General features: G+C 33.1%; 1 protein-coding gene across 1 annotated transcript; it reads left to right on the top strand.

Moving 5' to 3' along the window:
• On the top strand, positions 1-24,004 carry LOC132273125 (jacalin-related lectin 3-like). The gene is made up of 3 exons (XM_059774151.1): positions 1-129; positions 22,957-23,374; positions 23,802-24,004. Exons 1-3 carry the CDS (start codon positions 1-3, stop codon positions 24,002-24,004), a joined length of 750 nt encoding a protein of 249 aa, XP_059630134.1.
• Positions 24,005-25,875: the final 1,871 nt, after the last annotated feature.

Genomic DNA, 25,875 nt, shown 5'->3' with positions numbered 1-25,875 from the left:
ATGGACTTCTACGGAACGTATGGTGGCCTTCTACTTCTTGCCGGAATGTATGGTGGACTTTTACTTCGTGCTGGAATGTATAGTGGAATTCTGCTTCTTGCCGGAATGTATGGTGCTTCTCGCCGGAATGTATGGTGCTTCTACTTTAAATCTGAGCTTCTTTGAAAAGGGACAATGTTTTGCTTGTTTGATGAGGTTGTTTCCGGAATTTACGAAGCTTGGTCTTTGGCCGAATCAGAGAGACTTCAATTTCAGAGGTAGGTAAGCTTGGTCTTTAGCCAACTGATTTCAATTTTAGAGGAAGAGAGACCTAGAGGGAAATAATGAAATATCAAGAGGATATAGAATAAAATTTTGAAGGGAAATCACTTTTATGTTTTGGAAGAAATTTGAATTTCATTTTGTATACATTCTTGTACAGATACATACGTGTGTATGTATATACACCTACCAAGGTAAATACCTTTTTTTACTAAAAGGGTCATCTCACCAATTTACCCCTCCAAGGACAGCCTCCGGTGAGAGGTGCCTTGGAGATGATTTTTTCCCTTAACTCAAAGTCTTCATTAAATAGGCTACAATTCCCACCTTTGAACACAAAATACATAATTGACAATTTTAAATTAAACGCAACTTTTTTTTTTTCAACTTACTAGGCACAAAATAAAAATATATATAAATATAAGTAGTTGGAAGTCAAGTCTTCTATAGCAAGACACTTTTTAAGACAAAGCTAGACTACTGTGCAATTATTTTATTTATTTGTTAAATTTAACTTTATATTACTATTTTCCCCGATTGAAAATCTCTGGCTCCACCCCTGTAAGCATCCAGAATTTGTTGACATGACTAGTTACCATATTGGCACTACATCAACCTCCCCAGGTGAGATAGAATTGTCCAAGATTTTTTCTTTAGTTAAGGGTAAGCTTGTATATAGAAGAGGAAAGAATGTATGTAGGCCATTTACGGGGAACAATACAAAGCAAAGCACAGAGGCTAGCAAGCTAAGGAAGCACTACATGTATAGAGGCTAACAAGCTAAGGAAAACAAACAACTAAACAATATGAAGTGAGCAAAACCACTTCAGCATCACAACATAGGACATCCAATGATCCAATAACATTTACAAGCAATCCACCACCAAGTATCCCTAACAATCTCAACTGAAAAGGGATTGAGCAGGTGCAAAATTGCATCCTTCAAAGAAAAAAGATGTTGTAGGTCCTTCAACTTATCAATATTCCTAAGGTCTGCAGGGCACCTCAGCATGAAGGAGGCCAATCTCCCTCTGATACATTTCCTGATCTGATCAATGATATAAAGAGGGGAAGAAGATCTATTTCTGAAAGCCCTAGCACTCCCCTCAAGCCAGATGAAATATATTACAGTAGAGAACAACTTATGGACTAAAAAACCTTTAGAATTCCAGTTTGCAGAAAACCATAATATATGATCCTTCCAACAATCTGGTTTGATATAGAACCCTACAGAATGCTGGATGAAAGTGCAGATCTTCTCTGTGTACTTACACGGAAAGAAGAAGAAATCAAAAGACTCTTGATTGGCTAAACACAAGTAACATGCATTGGTGTAGTGTTTATACATCATTGGTTTTGAATCAGTTCATTGGCAATTCATATTGGATGCCCTGTTACTGTTTGGCTTTCCAAGTATTTTTGTCCATTGGATTGCACAATGCATCACCATACCATCTTATTCCCTATCCTTGAATGGAGAATTGTTTGGTTTCTTTAAAAGGAAGAGAGGCCTTAGGCAAGGGGACCCCATATCCCCCATGGTCCTTACGATGTCTATTAACCATGCTATTATCCAAAATCCCACCTTTAAGTTCCACTGGAGGTGCAACAAGATGTCCTTAACACACTTAGTTTTTGCTGATGATGTACTTTTATTCTCATATAGGAATCACGCTTCTGTTCAAATTTTAGTCTTAGCTATGGAGGGTTTCTTCAATTGTTCAGGGATGTCAATTAATTGTAGCAGAAGTCTAGTTTTCTTCATTGGGGTGGACCACATTACGAAGGGTGCAATTCTCTCTTTGGTGCAATGTAATGTTGGATCACATGATTTTATAAAATAAATAATAAGATAAATGGGTACTAATGTCATGTTCATCGGTAAATAAAAAATTCATTCACACCATGCTAGAGACTATTGAATGTAAAAAAAAGTAATTAGTAAAAAATATATGGCAATCATATCCATTGGTTAATTACTAAGCGACATAAACTTAGTGACTGTTGAATGTAAAAAAAAAAAAAAAGTAGTTAGTAAAAAAAATATAGCAACATAAACTTATTATTAATTGATAATATTTATAATTACTATGTTGACAGTTGTCTTCGGTGACTTTTTATATTAAATAAAATTTATACAAAACAAAACAAATTAAAATGTGTGCTCTTTTTCTTTTTACCTTTTTTGAAAGGTAAAAATGTTTGCCTTGCTCTATTGTATTCTCGTCATTGGCTTTTATAAATTTATAATGAATATTATTAAGAATTTTATAATAAATTAAATTAGTTATGACTCAGGAAATCTAGAAAATCCTACTTGTAATTATCAAAAATTAATTAATGAAACTTGTATTAGTATTAGACCTTTAAATTATTTGTAATTAGATTATCCAAATAAAAAACTAAGTGATAATTAGATTAAGCAAATAAATAAGAGAATTGTGCGCTATAAAATATGGGTTTTTTAATTTTTTTAATTATCGAGTATATATTCATGATTTCCATGTATACCATACACTAAAAGACAATAAACAAGGTCCATTTTCTTTTTCTATTTTTCAGGGGCGCCTCAAATACTTGCACACGGGTTCGGAAAGGTGGGTGCTCTACCAATTAAACTATTAGATAATGACCAAACAAAATCCTTTATTTAAGGATTTTTCATACTTTCATAGAGATTGTAGTCCTTCATTAAATCAAAATAAAAAATAAAAAATAAAGAGTCATGTAACACCGGAAAAGAAAGGATTGGAGATTGAGATATAAAAGTCCAATAGAGAGAGAGGGAAAGATAAAAATAGTGGCTAAAGTAACAGTTTTAGAAATTTTAAAATTCCATATCTAAAAAATTAATTAAAAGAAAAGAAAAGAAAAGAAGAAAAGGCTGATGAATCAAGAGTCACCGTCATGGGGAGAAGTCTAGTTGTATCGATTTCCTCATATTTTAATGTATAAGAGATTGAAATTTTAAATATGGACAAGAAATGAGAGCGTATTATTTTTGTTTGAGAAGATAAAAGAAAAAAAAATATTCCCGTGACTCTTTGTTAATTTGTTTTGTTTGCTTGCATGCTTATTTAAATCGAAATTTCAATAATAAAATTCAACGTTCTGTGTAGCACTGTAGGCATTGAACCCCGTAATGCATGCACTGAACAGTATATTATTATATACCGGAATAATCTAATTTTTAACAACGACGAGGTTTGTATTTTTTAATCAGTTCACATGCCAAAGAAATGCTGTGTCATTTTTTGAGATCCACCAGGTGATAAAAAGAAAAAAGAAAAAGTGTTTTTAATGTTTTACACAGAAAACGTGATAACTCAGAGTCTCTGAATACAGTATAGTAATTCAACAATGTTGCTAATAGATAATGCATGACATGTACAATTGTTTTATACTGAGAAAATGTGATTACTCCAGCTTGTTAGTATAGTATAATGACGTGTTAGATGTAAATGATAATATTAAGAATTCAGATTTTCTCATGTGGTGAGGGAATCTCGAAATCTGTATTATTTACTAAAGTAACACGATTTGACGTACCAAAAAGATCTCCTTTATATAATTACGGATTGGTAATGGTACGGTTTGTTAGACTAAAATGTGCGTGTCTTCGACGAATGGCATAATATAATTTCTAGTGTATGTTTATGTAAAATCATATGCGTATCTCCAACCAATGGCATAATATCATTTCCAGTGTATTATGTAAGATCATATTAACCATCACTCTTTTCAAAAAAAAAATTTTCCCTCGTGTGTTTTTTTTGTCTGATAAGTATTGATCACCTAATTAATAATTGCATATGCCTAGTTCCACTCCAAACAACTAATTGATAAGCAAAGTTCAACATTTATAGATTTAAACAACCGGCTTTTAACTATAAATTTATATTTTAAAAAGTAAAAAATTTAAAAGAAACCCAATTGATGAAATAACAAAAATTATTTTACTGAAATGGGTTCAATAAAGTTTCTCAGAATTAATAAATGCAAAAACGGATTTTTCATTGCTCCACCTTGCATCTGGAAATGTGAAATTAAATTTATCTATGTTCGATATACTAATTGAAAGCCTACAAAATTTTTGATTTTTTTTTTTTTAGCATCTTTTAAAGAAAATGACTAAAAAGAAAAGTTCATATATTTTTATTAATTATGAGGACATATTAGTATAATTTTTTCCTTATCTTGTTTTAATTTATATAATGATATTATAAGTGTGATTATATAAATATAAAATGGGTAAAAACTACTATACCAATGAACTTATATTTTTATTTGACATGATTTAAACTTCTAAAAGAAAGTTCAAAAGGTTCAAATAGAAAATTTTTATAAGTTTTGACTGGACACAAGTTATATATTTTTTTTTAAAAAAAAAAAAAAAACTACACTTATGTAGAGTTAGCAGTCCTAAATAACAAAGTAGCCTATTTTAAAAGTTCTTTTTTGCATTTAATTGAATTAAGCAAAATAATCACAAATGCATCAAGGATTATTGTCTCCTTTCAATTAAACAAGTTTCATCTTTTAGTTTATTTGTTTCCTTTGTTTTATCTTTCTGATATGATTTTTTATTTATCAACTATCTAATTCATACTTGGTTATTCAAGCTGATTCTTAATGTGTTAGAATTAATTTTGAAAAAAAGACTTGGAGGCATTTGAGATTAGCCTCCAAATTCTGTATTTCCATAGTGCTCTTCTTGATTTGTAGCACAAGATTCTAGAATGTGACATAATAAGAGGCCCATATTTATCAAACATTTTTAAAATAAAAACTTATGCGTTTGAGTGGAAAACTTTTGTAAAGATTTACTTACTTCAATCCTAGATGTAATAGACTTTTCAAATAAAAATTCCAGACGTAATAGGTCCAGCACCCAATTGGAACAAAGAAATAAGAATGTATAGTAAGAGTGAATATTTAATTAGTGTTTCCCTTGATTTTCTTTCATTGCACGGCTTACTTAACGTTTTAGATTAATGCACATGAGTTGTTAAATTCAACAGTTTTAATAAAAATGCACTAATCAATTTTTTAAGTTGTCATTATCAACTATTTAATTCATATTTTCTAGTTTAAACTGGTCCTCAATTACCTATTTTGGTATTTGGAAATTATATGATGGATATTTTTGATCTTTTAAAATTAGAGCTTGGAGGCCAATTTGGACCTTAATAATAATTCTTGATAAATTTGTAATTATTTTAGTTAATTCATTCAAAATGAAAAATCCTTTAAAATAGACCATTTTGTTATTTAGAACCTAAGTCACGTAATTCTTCTAAATGGGTGCTCCGCTCCCACTCTTGCACTCCACACGCTTTTGCTGTCATTCCCTCCCACTTGACTAAAATTTTACCACTTTCGAGCTCTCGCTCTAGCTCCTGCATTCGCTTTATGTGACTCAGTTCCCCTAACTCTACATATTTGTATTTCCCTATATTTTACAACTCATAATTATAGGGGTAGATAGTTTTGAAAAAATTAGGGGCCAATTAGAATTTTATATATACCAGCCTTGGGGCAAAAGTTAGGTACATTTACATAAAAAATTAAAATTAAAGGCATTAACAAGAAATTTGGAAAATTTTGGGGGCTCTCGCTCCGGCCTTTTTAATAAACATATGTGTTCATTCGATTGGCTATACATATACCCATTGTTGGGATTTATATGCCCTGGCATAGCAAATTCCTATCTGGATTATAGTGACATATGTTCCCGACATATCTGAAATATTTATGATTTATATAATTGGTGAATTCAATGTATTATGTTTCGATTCACTATGAAATTGATATTGTCCATGTAATTACAAGAAATATTTAAATATATATATGTGATGACAATCAATGCATGATATATAAATAGTAATTATAAATTGTTCATAGTCGGTAATTATGGAGGGACTCATAATTAATTAAGACTTGAACTGGATCCGCGTTAGGTTGAGATATATTGCGAGAGCCGTCGTATGCAATTACTCCCTATCACCGTCATGGCATTTGACTCTTAAGTATGAGAAAAGTATAGACTCTTTTATTAATTAATAATTACTTTGATTTGTTCGGCGGATTCTTCGGGATCCTTAGACCGACACTTTGGGTAGTTATGTAATTAATAGTTAGAGGGTTATATTTTCAATATTTGCATCATTGCTACTTGTATTTATTTTGTATTGATTATGGTTGATCACAAAGTAAATTCGAAGGCCTTCGTGTGTTTTTAGACAAAATGATTTATTATATATTTATTTATTTAAATTATTATTTTTGTCAAACAAATGTTTAATTGTGATCAAGCCAGAAATAATCAAAGGTACCAAAATAAATATATTAATTAAGTAGTCGGATTGATGGCATTAATTATCCGATAACTAATTATGCATAGAGGGGTCAAAGTGCAATATTGACTTAGTGGTTATTTATTATTTAATAGGAGTTTAATTAATTTCTTTTAGTGAAGTAGAAATTAATTTATGAATTAATTAAATTGGGTCCATGGATCGGGCCAATTATTAATTCATTGTAGCCAATAAAATAATAGGCCTAATGGATTCTCACTCATAGCCCAACTTGATATTGGAATCATATTAGATTTGAGACATGCGAATTAGAGATTGAGAAGGATTAGTTGTTTCCTTTTCTTTACCTTTATGTTACCTATAAATATACATAGTCTATGTATATTTTAGGTGTGATTTTTAGTAGAAGGAAAAAGGAATATATATTTTCTCTCTCTAGAAAATTAGGGTTTATGTTCTCATCTAATGGAGGCTCCCACAAGCCTAGTTTTCCAAGGTCATTCATGGAGGCTTATGAGTGATTCCTAAAGGCAAAATAATTACCAAGAAGATGGAGATCTATGGAAAAGGTGTCTAGCAAAAAGGGATCTACAATAAGTGAGAACGTTCACTTTAGAGGAGAGATCTAAGGTTTACTCAAACCTTGATGTAAGTATTCAATCTTTTAATTGAATGATACATCATGTTTTATTTTTTCATAAAACTTGTCTCTATGTGATGAATCAAGATCTATGAATTTAAATCCCTCGAAAATTTTTTAAAACTAGCACGTTTCCCAACAATGGTATCAGAGCATGGTTTGATTCATTACTAAAGATCATGATTTTATGAAAATCATCATTCATGGATCCAAAATTATATTCATATATATTTTTATTGATGTATGTTGATGTATGATTTAATATGTTGATATATATTGATACATGATGATGTATGAATAATTGTGAATGAATGATGATGTATGGTTGGGCCATGGATGAAGCTTATAGGAATATTGAATGTAATTTTATCTTTGGATGAATGTAATTGAGGCTTTGATTTAGCCGTTTGAAAGTTCAATGATGTAATTTATTTTTCCCATTGTATTTCAAGTTGTAAATATTTTTAAAGCCATGTAATATTCATCAAAGGATGCTATGAAGCTTCAAGAAGGTCCAAAAGGGTTAAATTATGCTTCAGTAATTTTCTGGAATTTTTTGGAATTTTTTGGAATTTTTCTGGAATTTTTTGAGGCTTAATTTAATTTTCCGGGAATTTTTCTGATTTTTCTGGAATTTTTCGGCGATTTTTCGGCGACTGGAGCAATGCCGGCGGCGAGGGACGGCGGCGAGGGACGGCGTCGGAAGATGGACGTATAATCCAGTGTAGCAGCACCCATGGTGCACTGAAGAGGACAGCCAATGGAAAAGCGCGTGAAGCACACGCGCTGACAAGGTCAGCATTCTGGCGCGTGAGATACACGCGCCAGACAAAGTCAACCATCCGGCGCGTGAGGAACACGCGCCGGACAAAGGAACCTTCCCCACGCGCGTGCCGGCGCGTGGCAGCACGTGGCATGCACTGAATCATCTTTCCAGCTTGTGTAAGAGCGTGGGAACGCGTGGCACGCGCTGGGACTCTCCAGTGGCGCGTGGGAGCGCGTGAATGACCTTCCAGGTGCGTTTCAAGCCTCGTTTTGCTTCTCCTAGCGCGTATCAACCTCCTGCGAGTGTTTTCATGCTGATGGAAGACCATCATGCAGTTATTAGAGCAATTAAATGTTAAAAGCTAAATCCATTGGCCATTTAGATTGCTTCTGTCTGTTATTTATTTATTTAACTGATGCATGGAATAATTAATTGTTTATTATTATTATTCATGCATTGGATCCATGATATTTAATTAAATGACTTGATTTATATTAATTAAATTATAAAAATTAATTGGATTTGATTACAAATTAATTTGAGAGCACTTATTGGGAAACGAAAAATTATTTTTGTAAATTATTTTTAAAGTGTGTCTGGAATTAAATATTAGTGAATTATTTAAAGTCCAAATATTTTCTAAATTTAATTGGATTAAAATCAAGACGTTTTGCATGCATTATATCATGTAAATGAATAAAATGAAAACCCTAATTATGAATGATTAAAAATTGAGTGGGAGCGGGGATTTTTATACATTGCCCCATGGCCTTCATTATTAACGCCATTGTAATTAGATCTTCAAAAATAAGGCCCCACGCATGATTTGAAGAGTCTTAATATTACAAGAATGGTTGTCTCATGAAAATAATAATATTAAATGGTCATTGTAATTAGATCTTTAAAAATAAGGCCCTACGCATGATTTAAAGAGTCTAGATTATAATGACAAGATATTTAATGTTTTATTTTTCATTAGAGCATTAATAACGTTATACACTCAATCTAAAATCAATATTGTTAGCTCCCCAACGGAGTGGTCTACACTAGGTGATTTTAGAAAGGCTAAACATAATCGGGAATCATTTCATATAGATAGACAAGGCATTGTCTTAAGAGATATGGAGATGATGGATTTGCCCGCTAATAGCAATAATGAACTTCACCAACCGAATAAGTTATTGATGTATTGGTTATCCGATTTTTCATGCAGTGGTTAAGGGACCCACATACTATTTTAATGGAAGTGCTCGCCTAATAGTAAATGAATCTCAACATTAGTAATAATGAACTCCTCCAACAGGATAAGTTATTGACATATTGATTGGTTGATTTATTATGCTAAAGAGTTGAGGGACCCGTATTAATTAAAAGGGATTGATCACCAATAATGATAATGATCTCTTATTCAATTGAGATTTATTATATTATGTGGTAAACAAACTCATTTTAATTTTAAATATGCATGACAGTATTAATAATTCACCTTGTATATTGTATAAATGCATTTATATTCAGACTAATTATGTCTAATCCATTTTATCTGCTTGCTAATTTCAATGTATGTGGATTTCATTTATAATGACTAGAAAAGGAATTTAGATATTTTATTCACAATGTGGTGGTACAAATGTATTTACTACTCCTAAAACCTAATCCTTTTACTTTAAGATACCCAAGAGAACATTAATGCTTTGAATAAGTGAAATAAGGCAAATGAGATGAATTGGTACAATATTCTAGAGTTTACCTCGAATACGCTCCAAAGCTAACATTTACATTATTTTATTTTCTTCAAGCATCGTGTTAAATGTCAATCAGATGTTTTGGTGAGATTAGATAGAGAGTATGCTAAAGTACTATATCAGACTTGAATAGCATCAAGATAGCCTAAGGAACTCCAGTATGAAATCAAATTTTGGAAAATGATTGTTTATTATTTAAAATGAGCTGGAGATCAATAGGGCTGACTTGGGTGGTAAGTTTCAAGTTGACATGATTATTGCCTTATTACCAAACTCGTTCGACTCTGTTAGAGTAAACTAAATAAGGAATCTGTTAGAGTTCACACTCGCTGATATTCTTATAGAATTGGTAACAGATGAAGGGATAATCAAGAGTATGGGCGTTCCTATCAATCTAACCTAGTCTATACCATCTTCTTCTAGGCCCAAGTGGACGGGCAAAGCAAAGAAGAAGGATGATAATAGGACTAGACTAGCACAAAACATGGGTATTCAAAAAAGTTAAAGGGAATAAGGCAGTGTATGTTGAGGGCGAAGAAAACTGTTTCTTTTGTCGCTAACTAAAACACTAAAGGACGAACTGTTTAAGCAATGACGTGGCATAGGAAAATATATATTTAATCATTGAGCCATGTTATGTGGTTGCGTCTATTAATTCTTGATGGATAGATTCTGGAGCCACTAAACATGTTTGCAATTTATTGTAAGGATTTCAGGAATCCAGAAGCCTTGATAATATGGATATATATTTATCTTTTGACCTGATGCCAAGGTTGTAGTTAAGTCAGTGGGAGTATTACATCTGAAATTAGAGAGTATGAGGATATTAGTATCAGAGAACTATCTTTATGCACAGAAGTGAAACGCAATCTCATTCTTATTTCACTTTTGGTTTATAAAAACTGTGTTGTTGTTTTGTAAAACTAGTTTTATAAAATTGAATAGATATGCGATTGCTTCTGGTGCATTGAAAGATGGTTAATATACTATAATCACAAACTCTTAAGATTTGCAGGATGTAAAAACTAATGTTGCATCTTCTAGATTGAATGTTAAGAGAAAAATTGTTATTCCTGACTCATTGTATTTTTAATGTCTATTTTTGGGTTGTCATCAATCAAAATAAGATTCAAAGATTGGTCAAAGAAGGTTAATTACCTAGTGAGGCAGGGGAGCCTAAACCAAACTTGTGAACCCTGTTTTGAAGGATAGATAACTCTTAGGGCTTAATCAGCCAGATGAAATAGACATAAAGGACAATTGGAGTCGGTACACACTGACACGTGTGGTCTTATGAACATCCAAGCAAGAATACTCACGTTTTGGATAAGTTTATCTGATGCAACACAAGTCTTAAACTCTTGGTATTTTCTGAGAAGGTCAAGACTGATGTGGAGCACAGATTAGGTAAACTTATCAAGACACTTCGATCTGATCGAGGATATGAGTATTTCTTGGGATAGTGCAAAGACTATATGGTCAATGAGGGTGTTGTGTACCAGTTTTCCGCAATTGACGCTCAATGCATTGAGGTGTCAAATAGGAATAACAGAATTTCCGTTTAACATGGTTAGATCTATGAACAGTTATGCTACATTATCTCTTTCATTTAAGAGTTTAGCATTAATGACATTGATGCGCATTATGAACTGCATTCCATCTTAGTCTGTCTCAAGGATACCGTTGAGCTGTGTTTTTGACTAAATCTTAGTTTGAATCACATGCGCATATGGGGTAGTCTTGCACATGTGCGCTTGATATAGACAAGTAAGTTGGAAACAGATCATACGCATGATAGATTTGATAGCTACTCTAAAATGTCACTAGGAATGATTATTTTATAATCTCAATGATAAAAGTTGATTGTTTACACTCACTGTTTATCTATAGGAGAATCATATTATGAATCACATACCTAGTAGCATAGTGTTAGAGAATATGGTAAGAGTACCAGATGTACCACATATGAACACACTCTATATAGAGATTTAGAATTATAGATGAATTCCCTATTGATGCGTCAGTATCATCTAATACACAGATTCCTTCATCGGTACATTGATGTAGTGGGAGGATAATTATCCAATCCAACAGAATCATGTTTTTAGGTGAGACCGTTATGGACATCCCTGTTAAACATGAGTTGGACCCAGTAAGCTACACGGAAGCGTGAACCGATATGGATACAGATCGTTTTGGCGAGTTACTATGAAATCAGAGTTGGAATCTATGTATTCTAATAAATTCTGGGATCTTGTAGAACTTTCTAGTAGGGTGATTCCTATGGAAGGCAAGTTAAACTACAAAAAGATACCAGAAGATTTCTTAGTGAATAAATCATGAGTGTACAAGGGAATGTCATTATTTTTCTTAATTCTATATATTGATGACATCCTACTCATTTATAATGGCGTGGAAGCTTTGTCATCAATAAAAAGGTAGTTGTTCAATTACTTTTAAATGAAGGATTTTCAAGATGTAAGCTATATCCTAGGATCAAGCTTTTGCAAGATCAGGTTAAAAGGAAAATAGGCTTATCTTAATAATCCTACATTGATAAAGTTTTGACCAGGTTTGGTATGCATAACTCAAAGAATGAGTTCTTATTTTATTGATATGGATTGCTCTATCTAGTAATTAGTTTTCCAAGACTAGCAGAGGAGATGAGCAAATGAGACTGGAACTATATGCTTTGGCATATGGGAGTCTCATATATGCCATGGTCTATACCAAACAGGACATCCGCTACATTGTAGGGATAGTCAGTAGATATCAGTCTAATTCTGGACTTGATAACTGGTCTGTTGTGAAAAATATCATTAAGTACCTAAGGAGAACCAATGATATCATACTCATTTATGGATGTGATGATATGGTCCTAGTCAGGTATGCTAGTTCTGATTTTCAATCAGAAGTAGATACTATGAGGTTCGTGACTTAGTGTATCTTCATTTAATGGAAGGGAAATCAGTTGGTAGAGTGTTAAGCAGATTTCAACTGCTAACTCAAATCTGCAGGTGGAATACATTACAGCCTTAAAGGCGGCAAAATAAGCCTATTGGTTTGATCTCACTGATTTAGAGGTTGTGGAGCATACTAGCCTGCCTATCGAGCTATATTACGATAATAGTGTAGAAGTAGTCCAAACCAATGACCCAAGGTGCCATAAATGAACAAAATACACTGATAGGAAGTATCATGTTCTACATGATATTGTCCGGCAGGAAAATGTACTTGTGGCTAGAACATTGCATTGGAACACAACTTTGTTGATCCATTAACAAAGGTGTCATTGATCGATAATTTTGATCATCATCTGGATAACATTGGAGTTAGGTGCAATTTGAATTGGCTATGAGGGCAAGTGGGAGCTGTTGGGATTTATATGCCCTGGCATAGCAAATTCCTATCTGGATTATAGTGACATATGTTCCTGACATATCTGAAATATTTATGATTTATATAATTGGTGAATTCAATGTATTATGTTTCGATTCACTATGAAATTGATATTGTCCATGTAATTACAAGAAATATTTATATATATGTATGTGATGACAATCAATGCATGATATATAAATAGTAATTATAAATTGTTCATAGTTGGTAATTATGGATGGACTCATAATTAATTAAGACTTGAACTAGATCTGCGTTAGGTTGAGATATATTGCGAGAGCCGTCGTATGCAATTACTCCCTATCACCGTCATGGCATTTGACTCTTAAGCATGAGAAAAGTATAGACTCTTTTATTAATTAATAATTACTTTGATTTGTTCGGCGGATTCTTCGGGATCCTTAGACCGACACTTTGGGTAATTATGTAATTAATAGTTAGAGGGTTATATTTTCAATATTTGCATCATTGCTACTTGTATTTATTTTGTATTGATTATGGTTGATCACAAAGTAAATTCGAAGGCCTTCGTGTGTTTTTAGACAAAATGATTTATTATATATTTATTTATTTAAATTATTATTTTTGTCAAACAAATGTTTAATTGTGATCAAGCCAGAAATAATCAAAGGTACCAAAATAAATATATTAATTAAGTAGTCGGATTGATGGCATTAATTATCCGATAACTAATTATGCATAGAGGGGTCAAAGTGCAATATTGACTTAGTGGTTATTTATTATTTAATAGGAGTTCAATTAATTTCTTTTAGTGAAGTAGAAATTAATTTATGAATTAATTGAATTGGGTCCATGGACCGGGCCAATTATTAATTCATTGTAGCCAATAAAATAATAGGCCCAATGGATTCTCACTCATAGCCCAACTTGATATTGGAATCATATTAGATTTGAGACATGTGAATTAGAGATTGAGAAGGATTAGTTGTTTCCTTTTCTTTACCTTTATGTTACCTATAAATATACATGGTCTATGTATATTTTAGGTGTGATTTTTAGTAGAAGAAAAAAGGAATATATATTTTCTCTCTCTAGAAAATTAGGGTTTATGTTCTCATCTAATGGAGGCTCCCACAAGCCTAGTTTTCCAAGGTCATTCATGGAGGCTTATGAGTGATTCCTAAAGGCAAAACAATTACCAAGAAGATGGAGATCTATGGAAAAGGTGTCTAGCAAAAGGGATCGACAATAAGTGAGAACGTTCACTTTAGAGGAAAGATCTAAGATTTACTCAAACCTTGATGTAAGTCTTCAATCTTTTAATTGAATGATACATCATGTTTTATTTTTGCATAAAACTTGTCTCTATGTGATGAATCAAGATTTATGAATTTAAATCCCTCGAAAATTTTTTAAAACTAGCACGTTTCCCAACAGTGGTATCAGAGCATGGTTTGATTCATTACTAAAGATCATGATTTTATGAAAATCATCATTCATGGATCCAAAATTATATTCATATATATTTTTATTGATGTATGTTGATGTATGATTTAATATGTTGATATATATTGATACATGATGATGTATGAATAATTGTGAATGAATGATGATGTATGGTTGGGCCATGGATGAAGCTTATAGGAATATTGAAAGGAATTTTATCTTTGGATGAATGTAATTGAGGCTTTGATTTAGCCGTTTGAAAGTTCAATGATGTAATTTATTTTTCCCATTGTATTTCAAGTTGTAAATATTTTTAAAGCCATGTAATATTCATCAAAGGATGCTATGAAGCTTCAAGAAGGTCCAAAAGGGTTAAATTATGCTTCAGTAATTTTCTGGAATTTTTTGGAATTTTTTGGAATTTTTCTGGAATTTTTTGAGGCTTAATTTAATTTTTTGGGAATTTTTCTGATTTTTCTGAAATTTTTCGGCAATTTTCCGGCGACCGGAGCAATGCCGGCGGCGAGGGACGGCGTCGGAAGATGGACGTATAATCCAGTGTAGCAGCACCCATGGTGCACTGAAGAGGACAGCCAATGGAAAAGCGCGTGAAGCACACGCGCTGACAAGGTCAGCATTCTGGCGCGTGAGATACACGCGCCAGACAAAGTCAACCATCCGGCGCGTGAGGAACACGCGCCGGACAAAGGAACCTTCCCCACGCGGGTGCCGGCGCATGGCAGCGCGTGGCATGCACTGAATCATCTTTCCAGCTTGTGTAAGAGCGTGGGAACGCGTGGCATGCGCTGGGACTCTCCAGTGGCGCGTGGGAGCGCGTGAATGACCTTCCAGGTGCGTTTCAAGCCTCGTTTTGCTTCTCCTAGCGCGTATCAACCTCCTGCGAGTGTTTTCATGCTGATGGAAAACCATCATGCAGTTATTAGAGCAATTAAATGTTAAAAGCTAAATCCATTGGCCATTTAAATTGCTTCTGTCTGTTATTTATTTATTTAACTGATGCATGGAATAATTAATTGTTTATTATTATTATTCATGCATTGGATCCATGATATTTAATTAAATGACTTGATTTATATTAATTAAATTATAAAAATTAATTGGATTTGATTACAAATTAATTTGAGAGCACTTATTGGGAAACGAAAAATTATTTTTATAAATTATTTTTAAAGTGTGTCTGAAATTAAATATTAGTGAATTATTTAAAGTCCAAATATTTTCTAAATTTAATTGGATTAAAATCAAGACGTTTTGCATGCATTATATCATGTAAATGAATAAAATGAAAACCCTAATTATGAATGATTAAAAATTGAGTGGGAGCGGGGATTTTTATACATTGCCCCATGGCCTTCATTATTAACGCCATTGTAATTAGATCTTCAAAAATAAGGCCCCACGCATGATTTGAAGAGTCTTAATATTACAAGAATAGTTGTCTCATGAAAATAATAATATTAAATGGTCATTGTAATTAGATCTTTAAAAATAAGGCCCTACGCATGATTTAAAGAGTCTAGATTATAATGACAAGATATTTAATGTTTTATTTTTCATTAGAGCATTAATAACGTTATACACTCAATCTAAAATCAATATTGTTAGCTCCCCAACGGAGTGGTCTACACTAGGTGATTTTAGAAAGGCTAAACATAATCGGGAATCATTTCATATAGATAGACAAGGCATTGTCTTAAGAGATATGGAGATGATGGGATTTGCCCGCTAATAGCAATAATGAACTTCGCCAACCGAATAAGTTATTGATGTATTGGTTATCCGATTTTTCATGCAGTGGTTAAAGGACCCACATACTATTTTAATAGAAGTGCTCGCCTAATAGTAAATGAATCTCAACATTAGTAATAATGAACTCCTCCAACATGATAAGTTATTGACATATTGATTGGTTGATTTATTATGCTAAAGAGTTGAGGGACCCGTATTAATTAAAAGGGATTGATCACCAATAATGATAATGATCTCTTATTCAATTGAGATTTATTATATTATGTGGTAAACAAACTCATTTTAATTTTAAATATGCATGACAGTATTAATAATTCACCTTGTATATTGTATGAATGCATTTATATTCAGACTAATTATGTCTAATCCATTTTATCTGCTTGCTAATTTCAATGTATGTGGATTTCATTTATAATGACTAGAAAAGGAATTTAGATATTTTATTCACAATGTGGTGGTACAAATGTATTTACTACTCCTAAAACCTAATCCTTTTACTTTAAGATACCCAAGAGAACATTAATGCTTTGAATAAGTGAAATAAGGCAAATGAGATGAATTGGTGCAATATTCTAGAGTTTACCTCGAATACGCTCCAAAGCTAACATTTACATTATTTTATTTTCTTCAAGCATCGTGTTAAATGTCAATAAGATGTTTTGGTGAGATTAGATAGAGAGTATGCTAAAGTACTATATCAGACTTGAATAGCATCAAGATAGCCTAAGGAACTCCAGTATGAAATCAAATTTTGGAAAATGATTGTTTATTATTTAAAATGAGCTGGAGATCAATAGGGCTGACTTGGGTGGTAAGTTTCAAGTTGACATGATTATTGCCTTGTTACCAAACTCGTTCGACTCTGTTAGAGTAAACTAAATAAGGAATCAGTTTGAGTTCACACTCGCTGATATTCTTATAGAATTGGTAACAGATGAAGGGATAATCAAGAGTATGGGCGTTCCTATCAATCTAACCTAGTCTATACCATCTTCTTCTAGGCCCAAGTGGACGGGCAAAACAAAGAAGAAGGATGATAATAGGACTAGACTAGCACAAAACATGGGTATTCAAAAAAGTTAAAGGGAATAAGGCAGTGTATGTTGAGGGCGAAGAAAACTGTTTCTTTTGTCGCTAACTAAAACACTAAAGGACGAACTGTTTAAGCAATGACGTGGTATAGGAAAATATATATTTAATCATTAAGCCATGTTATGTGGTTGCGTCTATTAATTCCTGATGGATAGATTCTGGAGCCACTAAACATGTTTGCAATTTATTGTAACGATTTCAGGAATCCAGAAGCCTTGATAATATGGATATATATTTATCTTTTGACCTGATGCCAAGGTTGTAGTTAAGTCAGTGGGAGTATTACATCTGAAATTAGAGAGTATGAGGATATTAGTATTAGAGAACTCTCTTTATGCACAGAAGTGCAACGCAATCTCATTCTTATTTCACTTTTGGTTTATAAAAACTGTGTTGTTATTTTGTAAAACTAGTTTTATAAAATTGAATAGATATGCGATTGCTTCTGGTGCATTGAAAGATGGTTAATATACTATAATCACAAACTCTTAAGATTTGCAGGATGTAAAAACTAATGTTGCATCTTCTAGATTAAATGTTAAGAGAAAAATTGTTATTCCTGACTCATTGTATTTTTAATGTCTATTTTTGGGTTGTTATCAATCAAAATAAGATTCAAAGATTGGTCAAAGAAGGTTAATTACCTAGTGAGGCAGGGGAGCCTAAACCAAACTTGTGAACCCTGTTTTGAAGGATAGATAACTCTTAGGGCTTAATCAGCCAGATGAAATAGACATAAAGGACAATTGGAGTCGGTACACACTGACACGTGTGGTCTTATGAACATCCAAGCAAGAATACTCACGTTTTGGATAAGTTTATCTGATGCAACACAAGTCTTAAACTCTTGGTATTTTCTGAGAAGGTCAAGACTGATGTGGAGCACAGATTAGGTAAACTTATCAAGACACTTCGATCTGATCGAGGATATGAGTATTTCTTGGGATAGTGCAAAGACTATATGGTCAATGAGGGTGTTGTGTACCAGTTTTCCGCAATTGACGCTCAATGCATTGAGGTGTCAAATAGGAATAACAGAATTTCCGTTTAACATGGTTAGATCTATGAACAGTTATGCTACATTATCTCTTTCATTTAAGAGTTTAGCATTAATGACATTGATGCGCATTATGAACTGCATTCCATCTTAGTCTGTCTCAAGGATACCGTTGAGCTGTGTTTTTGACTAAATCTTAGTTTGAATCACATGCGCATATGGGGTAGTCTTGCACATGTGCGCTTGATATAGACAAGTAAGTTGGAAACAGATCATACGCATGATAGATTTGATAGCTACTCTAAAATGTCACTAGGAATGATTATTTTATAATCTCAATGATAAAAGTTGATTGTTTACACTCACTGTTTATCTATAGGAGAATCATATTATGAATCACATACCTAGTAGCATAGTGTTAGAGAATATGGTAAGAGTACCAGATGTACCACATATGAACACACTCTATATAGAGATTTAGAATTATAGATGAATTCCCTATTGATGCGTCAGTATCATCTAATACACAGATTCCTTCATCGGTACATTGATGTAGTGGGAGGATAATTATCCAATCCAACAGAATCATGTTTTTAGGTGAGACCGTTATGGACATCCCTGTTAAACATGAGTTGGACCCAGTAAGCTACACGGAAGCGTGAACCGATATGGATACAGATCGTTTTGGCGAGTTACTATGAAATCAGAGTTGGAATCTATGTATTCTAATAAATTCTGGGATCTTGTAGAACTTTCTAGTAGGGTGATTCCTATGGAAGGCAAGTTAATCTACAAAAAGATACCAGAAGATTTCTTAGTGAATAAATCATGAGTGTACAAGGGAATGTAATTATTTTTCTTAATTCTATATGTTGATGACATCTTACTCATTTATAATGGCGTGGAAGCTTTGTCATCAATAAAAAGGTAGTTGTTCAATTACTTTTAAATGAAGTATTTTCAAGATGTAAGCTATATTCCTAGGATCAAGCTTTTGCAAGATCAGGTTAAAAGGAAAATAGGCTTATCTTAATAATCCTACATTGATAAAGTTTTGACCAGGTTTGGTATGCATAACTCAAAGAATGAGTTCTTATTTTATTGATATGGATTGCTCTATCTAGTAATTAGTTTTCCAAGACTAGCAGAGGAGATGAGCAAATGAGACTGGAACTATATGCTTTGGCATATGGGAGTCTCATATATGCCATGGTCTATACCAAACAGGACATCCGCTACATTGTAGGGATAGTCAGTAGATATCAGTCTAATTCTAGACTTGATAACTGGTCTGTTGTGAAAAATATCATTAAGTACCTAAGGAGAACCAATGATATCATACTCATTTATGGATGTGATGATATGGTCCTAGTCAGGTATGCTAGTTCTGATTTTCAATCAGAAGTAGATACTATGAGGTTCATGACTTAGTGTATCTTCATTTAATGGAAGGGAAATCAGTTGGTAGAGTGTTAAGCAGATTTCAACTGCTGACTCAAATCTGCAGGTGGAATACATTGCAGCCTTAAAGGCGGCAAAATAAGCCTATTGGTTTGATCTCACTGATTTAGAGGTTGTGGAGCATACTAGCCTGCCTATCGAGCTATATTGCGATAATAGTGCAGAAGTAGTCCAAACCAATGACCCAAGATTCCATAAATGAACAAAATACACTGATAGGAAGTATCATGTTCTACATGATATTGTCCGGCAAGAAAATGTACTTGTGGCTAGAACATTGCATTGGAACACAACTTTGTTGATCCATTAACAAAGGTGTCATTGATCGATAAATTTGATCATCATCTGGATAACATTGGAGTTAGGTGCAATTTGAATTGGCTATGAGGGCAAGTGGGAGCTGTTGGGATTTATATGCCCTGGCATAGCAAATACCTATCTGGATTATAGTGACATATGTTCCTGACATATCTGAAATATTTATGATTTATATAATTGGTGAATTCAATGTATTATGTTTCGATTCACTATGAAATTGATATTATCCATGTAATTACAAGAAATATTTATATATATGTATGTGATGACAATCAATGCATGATATATAAATAGTAATTATAAATTGTTCATAATCGGTAATTATGGATGGACTCATAATTAATTAAGACTTGAACTGGATCCGCGTTAGGTTGAGATATATTGCGAGAGCCGTCGTATGCAATTACTCCCTATCACTGTCATGGCATTTGACTCTTAAGCATGAGAAAAGTATAGACTCTTTTATTAATTAATAATTACTTTAATTTGTTCGGCGGATTCTTCGGGATCCTTAGACCGACACTTTGGATAGTTATGTAATTAATAGTTAGAGGGTTATATTTTCAATATTTGCATCATTGCTACTTGTATTTATTTTGTATTGATTATGGTTGATCACAAAGTAAATTCGAAGGCCTTCGTGTGTTTTTAGACAAAATGATTTATTATATATTTATTTATTTAAATTATTATTTTTGTCAAACAAATGTTTTATTGTGATCAAGCCAGAAATAATCAAAGGTACCAAAATAAATATATTAATTAAGTAGTCGGATTGATGGCATTAATTATCCGATAACTAATTATGCATAGAGGGGTCAAAGTGCAATATTGACTTAGTGGTTATTTATTATTTAATAGGAGTTCAATTAATTTCTTTTAGTGGAGTAGAAATTAATTTATGAATTAATTGAATTGGGTCCATGGACCGGGCCAATTTTTAATTCATTGTAGCCAATAAAATAATAGGCCCAATGGATTCTCACTCATAGCCCAACTTGATATTGAAATCATATTAGATTTGAGACATGTGAATTAGAGATTGAGAAGGATTAGTTGTTTCCTTTTCTTTACCTTTATGTTACCTATAAATATACATGGTCTATGTATATTTTAGGTGTGATTTTTAGTAGAAGGAAAAAGGAATATATATTTTCTCTCTCTAGAAAATTAGGGTTTATGTTCTCATCTAATGGAGGCTCTCACAAGCCTAGTTTTCCAAGGTCATTCATGGAAGCTTATGAGTGATTCCTAAAGGCAAAACAATTACCAAGAAGATGGAGATTTATGAAAAAGGTGTCTGGCAAAAGGGATCTACAATAAGTGAGAACGTTCACTTTAGAGGAGAGATCTAAGGTTTACTCAAACCTTGATGTAAGTATTCAATCTTTTAATTGAATGATACATCATGTTTTATTTTTGCGTAAAACTTGTCTCTATGTGATGAATCAAGATCTATGAATTTAAATCTCTCGAAAAGTTTTTAAAACTAGCACGTTTCCCAACACCCATGCCATCTCCCTTTTTTTTCAAGACAACTCGTCCTTCTCTCCCTAGTGTTCATCGTGTTCTCTTCAACTTCTGACAGCCTTTCCCATCTCTTATTTTTTGGTACGTGTATTTTCCATTATTTTTCGGCTATTACTGGCTATTACATCTGCAATCTTTTTATTTTCCATTTTTGTTTTATTTTTCTTGATTGATCCTCAAAAGTTCTTTATATATCAACATCAATTTCATTGCCGCAGATGAGTAAGTAATTGTTCTTCAAATTCGCGTATCAAGAGAAAAAAAGAAAAAGAAAATAACTTATCCACCTATATTATTCTTGATTGGTCGTCTAAATATCTACATTCCATAAACTACACATATTACTATTGATTGGTAGTCTAAATGTCTCTCTCTCTCTCTCTCTCTCTATATATATATATATATATATATATATATATATATATATGTCTATGATGATGGGGAAGGAAATTCAATTACGGGAAAAAAGCATGGTCGTGACAGCGGACAACCAAACTAGGTAATATATGTGTGTGTGCGCGCGCGCAATTTGATTTTCAAATCAACAACCCATGTACACATTTATTTGATTCTATTTTTTGTCATGTGTCTCATATTTTATGGAAACTATCTAATTAGATAAAATATCATCTCAAAATTAAAAAAAAATGACGGGCGCAATTTGATTTTCAAATCTGCAACTCATGCACACATTTATATTGTTTTTCAATTATTATTATTATTATTATTATTTTGTTTGGCTTCTGATTTGAACAATTCTACATTTGTCATGTTAGTTGATATGGTTTGATTTTTATTTATTTTTTATTTTTATTTTTTTTTATGTACACCATCCCTCTCTTTAAATGAAATCTTGACTCAGTCGCTGCATATAAATGATAAATACATATCTTAGAACTCCACCATCCACCTTACAAAGCATACAACTATATATACATTTCTTAACATACAAACCTGTAAATTTATTAATCAAATTTTGTTTCAGCCCAGTTCTTCCTGCGACCCACTTCTAATCTGATAATCTGGCTTTGCCTTTGAAAAAAAAAAAAATCACCCAATTTTGTCTTGCAAATATGGTGGAATTAGATTCTAGTCTCTATTAGGTTTTGTAGTATGGTATGAGGAAAGACGAAATAGAGTTTGAAAGACAAGATTTTATTCATTTCTTTGCATAGTGATCTTTTTTTGCCAATTTCCACTTTGAACGCAGATTTAAATACCTAAGTTTATCCTTGTTCTGTTAAATCTTGCAGGTCATATTAAATTATCCTACCGAGTACCTCGTGTCAATATCAGGGTACATAGGGTCCTATCTTAATACACATCGTGTTGTGACATCTATTACATTACAAAGCAATATAAGAAAATATGGACCATATGGTAAGGAGGAAGGAACGCGTTTTACAAACCCGTCAACTTCTAGTAAGATTGTTGGATTCTTTGGAAGGCAGGGTGATGTTGTTGATTCGATTGGAGTGTACATTATGCCAATCCCAATCCAAACTATAATACCTAGTGTTGGTCCATTTGGAACTACTGGTGGACAGAAGTGGGATGACGAAACCTACAACACCATAAGGGAGATAAGTATACACTCCGGATTGTTAATTGATTCCATCCAAGTTGTCTATAACGATACTAAAGGACAGCCAGTATTGGGCGAAAAACATGGTAGTACCGGTAGACAACAAAATACGGTAATATATATATATATATATATATATATGCAATTTGATTTTTAAATATGCAATGCACAACTTAATTATATTTTATATTTCTCTTACCTCCTATGTTTTGTGAAAGATTACTAGCTAGACAACATAATAATAAAAAGAAAAAGAAAAATAAAATAGAAAGGAAAAGTCCCAATGGTTCGCCAAGCATGATACTGAATCTAGCACAAAATCCACGGTCAGGTATAATTTGTCATTTAATACATTATAATAGAAACAAATTTTTCCTCTTTTTTGTTGAAGATTTTAACACTCAATCTATCATTTATACAAATATGAATGCCATAACATACTTACCAATTTCTTTTTACTGATATAATTTATGTAAGTCAAATTAGACTATCCGGGTGAATTTTTGCTTTCAGTTTGGGGGAACTATGGACAAGTTGATAAAATGGTTGTTATCCGGTTACTTGGATTTCAAAGCAACAAAGGAATATATGGACCATTTGGTGTGGAGGATGGAGAGAAATTTGAATTCCCACCTGATACTTGTGGCAAAATCATCGGATTTCATGGAAGGTCTGACAAGTATCTTACTGCAATTGGAGCATATTACGACAAGTGAAAATTTAGACGTTGATCATGAACCATCTTTTTCTCAACTTTTAATCATTAATTATTTAACTGCATTTGCATTCGATGTAGTTACAATAATGGATGATGCTCTGGTTGTCCTTAATGGTTGGTTAAAGTGGTTAAGGCAACACAATTAAACTTGTGTCTTTGTGTGTGATTTCAAATAATTTTTTTTTGTTTTCTTGTGTCCTAAGAAAGTTTGGGTTGGTTATGTATTTTGTGAAATTATGTTAATTTAGTGGTAAGATGTCAGATATTATTTTTGGTGTTTCTTATAATAAATGGATGGTTGTATTTGCAAAAGAAGAATCTTATACTACGTTTGATGTGTAGGAATGGAATGTCCATTCCAACTATTCATTTGTTTGGTATTCAATTTAAAGTGGGAATGAAAATCCATTTCTCAACTAAACCTATGAAATGGCCATTCCATTCCCAAGTAATTTTTTTTTAAATAAATTAACTTCCTAAAAAAACCTTATGTTTCAAGTCCAAAAACTACCACTACTTTCCACCACAACCACTTTTGCCTTTCACTGCCACCACAACTGCCACCACCACTGCCCACTACCACTGCCCACCATTTTCCATCACCACCACTGACACCACCTTCCTTTGCCCCAACAAAAAAAAACCACCACCACCGCCCCCACCTTTCACCACCGCTACCAACGCCTTCCACCACCACCACCACCATTGACACCGCCTTTCACCACCACCACCATCAACGCCTTCCACCAACACCACTTCCACCACCGCCTTCCACCACTACCACTGATGAGCGCTGAAAAGTGCGTATTTAAACCCCTTAAGCTTAGGCATTCTAGTACCTTTATCTATCTTACTTTACCATTTTAAATTGATTTCGTATTATTTCCATTTTCAGGCACTTATCTCAAAAATAAGCTAACTCAGCCAAATAAGAGCTTAATTGAAGCAATTCTGGGATTAAACAAAGAAAGGAGCAAAGTGGAGAAAGAAGGAAACAAATGAAGCCAAAGGTAGGAAACAGCAAAATTTGATGGGTCCAACTTCAAGGTTCGATCGATCGAACACTGATCGATCTTAGCACTTCAAAATAGATCCAAGCCTTGACCCAAAGCAAAGAGTCTAAAGTTCGATCGATCCAATACCACCCTTCGATCGATTGAACACTTTTGTCCTTATTCAAATGATTGATATTATCCACAGCTGTACCACCCACTAACCACTTTTCTCCTTTTCCCAAAAATATCTCCCAAAATATCTCGGATTTGTCTTTTCCTAAAAAGCTCAACCAGTTGGATCGATCCAGCCTAAGTTCGATGGATCTCAGCCACTTCGATCGATCCAAGTCTAAGGTTTGATCGATTGAATTTCCTCTAGTGCGAAAAAGTAAAATGTCCAGCTTGTTTAATCCATCCTCTATCCAATCATTAGAGAATATTCTTTGCACGACCCCAGCTCATTTTGTGTATCACTTGACCTACCTATAAAAGGAATATGATGCACTTTTTGAGACATATACAATTCTAGGGTTTATTCTCTTGGAGGGCAAGTTTAAAGGAGGAGGAGGCTAGAGACACCATTGGAGACTCTTCATCAACCAAGGAGCAAATCTCTTCCATGGAGTTAGCCCTTGAGGGTTGGAACAACATCACTATGAGTAGGTAGACATCCTCTTGGGGCTAGAGTTAGCCCCAAACATGCTTTCTATATCTTAATCTTGTGTATTATTGAGGGATTAGTGTTGTAATTAATGTTTTAACACTTTGATATATATAGATCTTGATTGTTCAATGATTTGTGTGGTTAAATGCTTTCAATTGATCATTTCATTCTTTCCATATGTCTGTGTATGCTAGAATAGATGTTCATGTG

The sequence above is a fragment of the Cornus florida genome, unplaced genomic scaffold (assembly GCF_030987335.1).
Source record: "Cornus florida cultivar Cherokee Brave unplaced genomic scaffold, ASM3098733v1 CherokeeBrave_3.0.0_Hap2_Chr01, whole genome shotgun sequence".
Taxonomy (NCBI): Eukaryota; Viridiplantae; Streptophyta; class Magnoliopsida; order Cornales; family Cornaceae; genus Cornus; species Cornus florida.
The sequence above is the reverse complement of the archived record's forward strand: the minus strand, read 5'-3'. Positions and strand labels throughout refer to the sequence as shown.